The sequence below is a fragment of the Leiobunum rupestre genome, chromosome 2 (genome assembly GCF_980474605.1).
Source record: "Leiobunum rupestre chromosome 2, qqLeiRupe1.1.hap1, whole genome shotgun sequence".
Lineage (NCBI taxonomy): Eukaryota > Metazoa > Arthropoda > Arachnida > Opiliones > Sclerosomatidae > Leiobunum > Leiobunum rupestre.
The window spans coordinates 19,303,058-19,310,669 of record NC_143385.1 but is presented as its reverse complement, the minus strand read 5'-3'; the positions used below and the strand labels follow the sequence as shown (position 1 = coordinate 19,310,669).

Here is a 7,612-nt window from a genome sequence, read left to right as displayed (position 1 = left end):
GAGTTTCGATGGCAACGGCTCTGAATAGGTATCGATTTTCTAGGCCCTCGTTCTTGGATTTCTTCTTGTTTCAGTCTGGGTGGCTGCCCAGAGAGGGCTGACGAAGAAGATCCCAAATACGATGGCGCTAGAGGGTCAGTGCAGGTGAAATCCCACGCCAGGGATTTGCTACCTGCCCAAGGGACCAGAGACATGCCATCGGGTCTTTTCCCATCATCTCGCGATAGACCAGGAGGCTCGGGAGTCCGTTAATTTGACAAACATTGTATTATTTTTGCGTTTTTTTAATTAAGTTAAAAGGTGAATAAATTGGAATCAAAATTAATGTAGAACAGATCTATCTTTCTCCGAACCCGCAATCCTTTAATTTACGTTTCAAGACAAAACACCAATTTCACAGTGATTTACATTAATGGAGAAATATATGCAGGTAGAACCATGAACCGTGAAGCATTTCTACCAAAAGTTTAACACACTTAATTTTTGATGGGTAAAATAATTTCAGCTTCTTTTTTTTAAAAAAGTGTTATCTGCTTAAATTTAAAATTAAGGCATGAGATTATTTAAACATTAATCAATACTACCTCCGTTTAGTTTTTGGTTTGATTTTTCCTTGAAAACAATTATTATTTTATCCATTTTTAATCTCGTGAACTCGTAAACAGATATGTAAATGATCACAAGTAACCACACCTAAAAAAAGGAAATAAACTTAAAAATAAAGTACTTATCAGAAAAACTAGCATTCCAAGAAGCGTTTATAATATATAAAGATTAAAAATGAATGGTTTTTAGCATCTTTTTCAAAGCTTTGCAATGAATTCCAATTTTGCAAATACTTGATGTAACAATTATCTGAAATAATATAAACATTTATTTAATTTAATTTATTTCTCTTACTTTAGGGTTATTTTATAAAATACCTTATTTTATAAAGTTTTGATTAAACTCCTTTTTAAATCACCCTTAGAACACTACCTACAGCAATTTACATAAGCATGGCAGAAATTTATACCACTCGTATAAATAAAGAATTTATAAAGAATTGGCCGTTTAAACAAGGCTAGAAATAAACGAACCTCTAAATTAAACGGTGTCACAAAAAATAGGCCCGTGCTCAAAATGAAACTGTTGGCTTTGGTGGCGAACTTGATTTCGTCAACATCATAAGGTGTTGAGTAATCGACGACTCGAAATCTTTCGTAAATTTCCGATATGCACGAAAACGCCAAGTCCGATTCCTACATTTAATAATAAAACAATTAAATAAAATCCTCTTGCAAGTGTTCGCCACGGACCTATTATCAGGATAATTTTAAAAGAAATGAAATCTGTTATTTAAGATTCGTTCCTAAGGGCTTTTTTAACGATAAAATAATTTTGTTTGATGAAATTGTAACGTCTTAGTGTGGTTTCAGTTAAAGTGAAATCCATTGTTTTTTAAGAACAGATGAGTTCCAAAAAATTGTCGTGGTTTATTATGTTTTAAATCAATATACAATTTGATCCAGCTCTGAGCACATTTTCATTTAGGGTGGTGATTGGCTAGCTCTTTCCCCTTGCAGCAAGAGGATCCAGGGCTTGTGGGAAAAAAATCGGAACACCTAACTTACGTTAGACCATTTAAATTTATTGATAAAGTATTTAAGGTTTTTGCTTTGGGTTTGCGGTTTTTACATTCCATAGCTAATTATTCGGTAAAAGGAAGTATTAAGACCTAAATCAGCCACATAATAATTCGCTTAATTAGTAAACATTAAATTTATTTACAGTTTAAACTATATTAAACAATTAACCTCTTTAATTTCTTAGTTAGCTTTCCTTGGATATATTAATGTGAAGTTAATTTTAGGAAGCGTTTTTTTGCTCCGAGAACGTGGTCGGCACCGAATATGTAACTCGTAGTACATAACATCGCAGTTCAAAGCAAATAGCATTTACCTCACTTAATGACGGTAATGTTTACTTAAAACTTATAGAGATTCCCGTTAAATACAAAAGCAACTTATTTCTTACGTTTCTGAGGAGCATGGCAATCATCCCAGTCCACTCTCCCAAATCATTTTTAGATCCGAACTGTTTATCCAACGGGAATTGAACTTTAATCCTGAGAAAGCAAATTCTGTTAACCAATAATTCAGCGATTTATCGTATAGAACACTTAATAGTGAATTAGTGATACAAACCTGACATTAAAATAGCGCATTAACGTGGAGAAGAATAGAGCTTCGTAGCCTTCCGTATTGACGACGTAATTATTTTGGTCCAATTCTAGTCGAACAGATGGATTCTGTGAAGTTGAAATAGTTTTAAATATTTAACTCCGAAGAAAAACAACTTTAATTTATTGAGCTATTCTGGCTTTAGTTTTCGATTTTGCCTTTATCAACAACGAACATTCCTGCATCGTACGCAATAAAATTTTCGTCATTTTCAACATTTCGCAATCGTAAGGAATATAATTAGGTCAGAACTTAAAAATTCGTACGAACTTACAGCGTTAAAAACCAATAAATCTAAAGATTTAATAATAAATATTTACCGAAACATCTCAAGAGCACCTTTTACCGTCTTAAAAGTTAAAGCGTCTTCGAAAGGAGCCGCCATTTCATATCCCCCACATTTGCCATTTGTGACGCATTGGTGGCGCCATGCATTAGTTATGAATAACATTTAATGTTTTAAATTCAGTTTTCCACGCATCTGAAAGAACTTTTTGCGCTACGCTATAGCGTTGTTATTTACTTTAACATTTCGCTAGATTGATAACATAAAATACAAATCCTTGAAAATGAGGTAAAAATTATAATGAAGTTATTCACTTTAAAATTAAATGCACTGAAAACTTTTGCTTTACAGTTAGAAGAAATTTGATTTTGTTACTCAACTGCCGAAGGGGAACTGTTTCGAATATAAAGTCAGTTTGTTTCAGTACAAATCTTTAAAAAACATATGTCAGAGAAATGTTTAATCAGAAAAATCGGACAGTGAGAGGGAATTTATTTGTGTATTCAAGTGACTGCACTTTTTTCAAATCAAAATAATGGTACGCTTTAGCCTGACTGTCAATAATGTGTTTCCAAAAAAGTCGGTTACAGATAAAACTTAATTGGTTCTGATTGAATTTTTTTTTGTCCGTTTTCTGAAAGAGTTTTTCATTCAATTCTCCAAACGGTATTTTAAACAGTTTTTCAAAATAGCTCCAATTAATCACTCTCTAGAACAGCACACTACACCAATTAATATTTATTGAAATTAGAAGAATTATCTATCACCAAAACTTCTTACCACGAGCGATTAACAAACTCGCTGACCTAGGGGGGGGGGGTTTCAGTCCGCCCGGGCAGCACTTTCTAAGGGCGGGCTTTTTCACTCAAGAAAAAAATTTGACTTTTAAGTTTGTAAGTTCTTTTTTTTTCTGTATTTGTTTTTACTTCATTAATTTTACATGACATTGAAAACACATATAATAAATTGTTAACCAAGTTTATTAATCTTGAATTAACCCTTGGTTTAAAATCTAAAATCTAAAAATATTATCGATATATAATCTAAAGCAGTGTTGCCAGTGTTTGAAAGTTGAAATTCCCATTGCTGGCTAGTAAATTTCCCACAAATTCCCAAACCAATATTTAGCCCCCCCCCCCCCCCAAGGAAAACATGCCATAATTTTCAAATTTTTGAAAAATTAACTTTTTCAAATTAAATTTTATTGAAATTGCAATGTTTAAACATTTTGGTTGTTAGGCTTATGCATTGATTGATTGCAGTATTAGGAGGCACCTCCTTTATATTATTTATGGAATCACAAGATTCACGAAAATATCAAGCTCTAGATAATTTTGGGCTTTCTGTTGATAGTCAAATTTAAAAAAAAACATGGGATAAATACCCGCGGAAATTAAAATTCCCACAAAATCAACGTTTTTGAAAAGAAATTATCATTTTCCAACAGATCCAAAATTAACCAAAAAAATTGCAACAATATGGGAAATTTCCCACCATCTGGCAACACTGATCTAAAGTGAAACCAAAACTTCAAACGTTCCATATTTTTATGATGTAGTAGTGTGCACGACCACACAAGACGACATAAATAAATACTAATATACCGTTATATATCATCCGTTTTAATTCTTACTAAATACTAATTATACCGTATAATTATACGTAGACACGTATAATACGTGTCTACATACGCTATGATGTGGAAATATAATTTTAAAACCTTTATAGCACGAAAATCGAAACGAGTGCAAACAATTTTGTTCGGTTTAAATACGTTTATCACATCTTAACGAATTACGAGTTCTACTCTACTTCACTTTAACTTACATTGTTAGACTGCCTTGAAATCAGCGTTGCCAGATGTACAATAATTATTGTACAAAACAATATTCTTAGGATAAAATTTTGGTCGTACCATGGACGCTGTATCTTTAAAGATACAATGTCCATGGTCGTACCATAATGTTTAACTTGCACAATATTGTACGCTTATTTACAGTAATATAATATTATATTATATTATATACTTTACATTGCGTTTTGGCCCTTTTGGAAATTGGGAGGGGCGGCAAATTCGTGACCCGCCCTGGGGCTCAAAGGGTCTAGGTACGCCACTGGCACTGACAAAACGGGTCGACGTGGTGCTCGTTTCACTCAGGGAAAAATTTTAATTTAATTAAGCCGTCGAAATGAATGCCGGCGTAACCAACTTAAAAACAAACTTCATGAACGTGTAGGTTCTACCAACGCTCTCATGTAAAGATGGCTAGAGCTATGCTTAGTTGCCCTTATATTATTGTAAATACTTACGACGACATGCGCTATCTTTAGCTCGGTGTAATTACAGCAGTCGATTTCGCTCGGCATTTTTTTAATAGGTTTTAATTTTCTGAAAAATAAAGAAACTGATTAGGTTTTCGTCTTTTTTGTACTCTTTCATCTAACGAAATATTAATGTGTACAATTACCTAGTGATTAAGACTGTTTGACAAATTAAACCACGATAACGTTTAAACGAGAATACGTTGACTGTAAACGGAATGGATTTTTGTCAATTGAGAGGCACCCACGAAAGTAAACTGAAAGATTTAACGCATTGGCGGGGAATTTAAATGGAACCTAACCAAATCTAAAACTAAAAGAACCCAGTGTCTCAAAGTTCGGAAATTAATCTGAATTCGATGTAAACTGACAGACATAAAGAGAGCTGATTTCGGATGCCCTAAAGTTATCAATTTTATCTATCCCTCGATTCAATTTATTTCGTTATTTTAAAACTGCAAAATTTTTTTTATTTCTTCGATATTAAACGTATAAGTCAAATCTAACGGAATCTTAAGAAATTAAATATAGGCGATCGGTTCATATCGGTTGTATAAGATAATGAAGGTGTTACCATAAGAAATCAATGTCGTTTGAGGAATTGTAACAGATCAACCTGATCCGAATATTTACGATCTAAATCAGTTAAGCGTTTGAAGCCCTTGTCTAAAACCCTAAAGTGCCTTAAATTGCCTGCTCGATACGATCCCGAAGCCTTCAAGTCTTGGCACCAAAGTGGTTTCACTCAATTCACTCAGAGTTAATATTTTATACCATCTACCTTCATATTTTACATTTCTCAGAAAATGAGTTTTAAAGCATACCAGCTATATCCTAATAATAAAAGTTATATTTTGTTCGTGCGTTAGTGATTTAAAATAATGGTCTTGTATTATTATAATTTAGACTGAGGAACTACCGTAATTTTTACATTTCTGAAACCAAAGACTTTTCAATCAAACCGTAGATTTAACATTTAAAATGCTTTCAATTTCAATGAAACCGTAGATTTCTCATTTATAATGCTTTCAAATTCTATTCAAACCAAAGATTAAACATTTATAATTCATTCAATTAGCAATCAAACCGTAGGTTTCAAATTTAAAATGTATTCAATTTCTATTGAAACCACAGATTTTACATTTGTATTGCATTCAATTTCCAATCAAACCACAGATTTCACATTTAAAATGCATTTGATTTACAATCAAACCGCATAAGTAAAAATTATAAATCCGTAAATTTCGTTTTTACCTCTCCGAGGGGACTTTGTACCCTAGGAGGGGTTATACAACCACCGTGTCTGTCTGTGGGTGGGTCTATCTGTCTGTGGGTCAGGCCTGCGAACGCGTTCGCATTTTCGGGGCAAAGGGTAATCACTGCGTACCCAGTTTCTTAGAATCAGGGAAAATGTTTTTACAAAAGCGCCTTCTTTTTGTCATTGGGTGAAGTATAATTTTTTAATCGGCCGGGATTCGAACCCGAGCCCTCTTGCTCGACAGGTGAGCGTTCTACCGCAAAACCACGAATAGAGTTACGCTTCAGTGAAAATTAAAAACTCTTCCGAGGAGAGGTATATTTTGGCTTACCAACTTTTTATAAAACAAATTCCAACAAACTGCAGTTGCGGCGTAATTTCCGCTTTGGCCCAAATGCTCGGGTTTTTATAGACCTTCCTTACCTTGATATTGCTTATTTACGAGTTATTTTAATTCAGTACAAGATCTAGGTTAATGGTTCTCTGATTGAACCGTTAAATAAGTAAAGGGGATTTAAAAAATCTATTAAAGAAAGTTTAATGTACTGTAGTTTCAAATTCTTTACATGATTAATTCAACTGTAATAATACTTTACGCTTATATTTTCCAAAACTAACTCTATTCTCTAAATCTATGAGTATTTTTAAATCAGCTGGTTTAAATATTACATTTAAAATAAATAAAAAAATGGGAGTCATCGGCAAAAGCAAGTAACCTCAGTTGCAGAACAAGTTAAGTCTGAAAATAAAACAATTTTATTTTATTTTGTCCGTCTTCGAGTTACCGTTGTTTTTCGCAATTAACAAAAGAAATAATAAATAATTTTTTATGGAAACTTTATTAAAATCTCATTATTTATACGTAATAAAATATTTTAAGGTAAAAATTAACATTATCGTAATTAATTTCACTGCAGTTAATAGTAATTAACATTTAACCGTTAAGCCTTTGCTTCGTAGGGAAAATTAGACCGTAGCCGTTCATATATTGTAGGTTAAAAATAATGTATTTAGTAGAACCAGAAATAATTTTGTGGAAAGTGAAATTTAGTTTAAGGTTAATTTTTTTTATCTCTCCCATAAGTTTTTTTACCCAGCTGATTTTTTACAGAATTAAAAAAAAATTATTATTGAATTTTAATTCAGGTGTATACATCTAGCATTGTGTAAATAATTTTGGGAATTTTAATAACAGTAATGAAGTATGGTTAATCTTTGAATAATTTTTCATAACAATAAACATTCTGGGCACTTAATCCTCTATGTAAAGGCGTCTTAATTATTCAAAAGCTTAACGAGTGAGTAGCCGGAAATTATAGTTATTTGAGGATCAGTAGTGTACGAGCCATACATTTGTAAGGTAGTACAGCCAGAACAGGGCTGGAGACCCACCATTCAAGTACTGTTGAGAAATGTGCTTACTTACATTAAGTGCGTTAGATTTTTTTCGATTTGAATTATAATATATACTCATATTAATTGCCTTAATGGCTATTTTCATTAACAATGTCTGTGTACTGTACC

The 7,612-nt window shown here is 32.6% G+C and overlaps 1 protein-coding gene across 1 annotated transcript; it reads right to left on the bottom strand.

The window, feature by feature from the left end:
* Nucleotides 1–388: 388 nt before the first annotated feature.
* Nucleotides 389–4,875, bottom strand: LOC149956299 (putative glutamate receptor). Its single transcript, XM_090166834.1, has 6 exons — nucleotides 4,819–4,875; nucleotides 2,187–2,290; nucleotides 2,017–2,107; nucleotides 1,080–1,241; nucleotides 585–693; nucleotides 389–456 (listed from the first exon to the last, which is right to left on the bottom strand). Exons 1-6 carry the CDS (start codon nucleotides 4,873–4,875, stop codon nucleotides 410–412), a joined length of 570 nt encoding a protein of 189 aa, XP_090022960.1. The 3' UTR covers nucleotides 389–409.
* Between the last annotated feature and the right edge of the window lie 2,737 nt (nucleotides 4,876–7,612).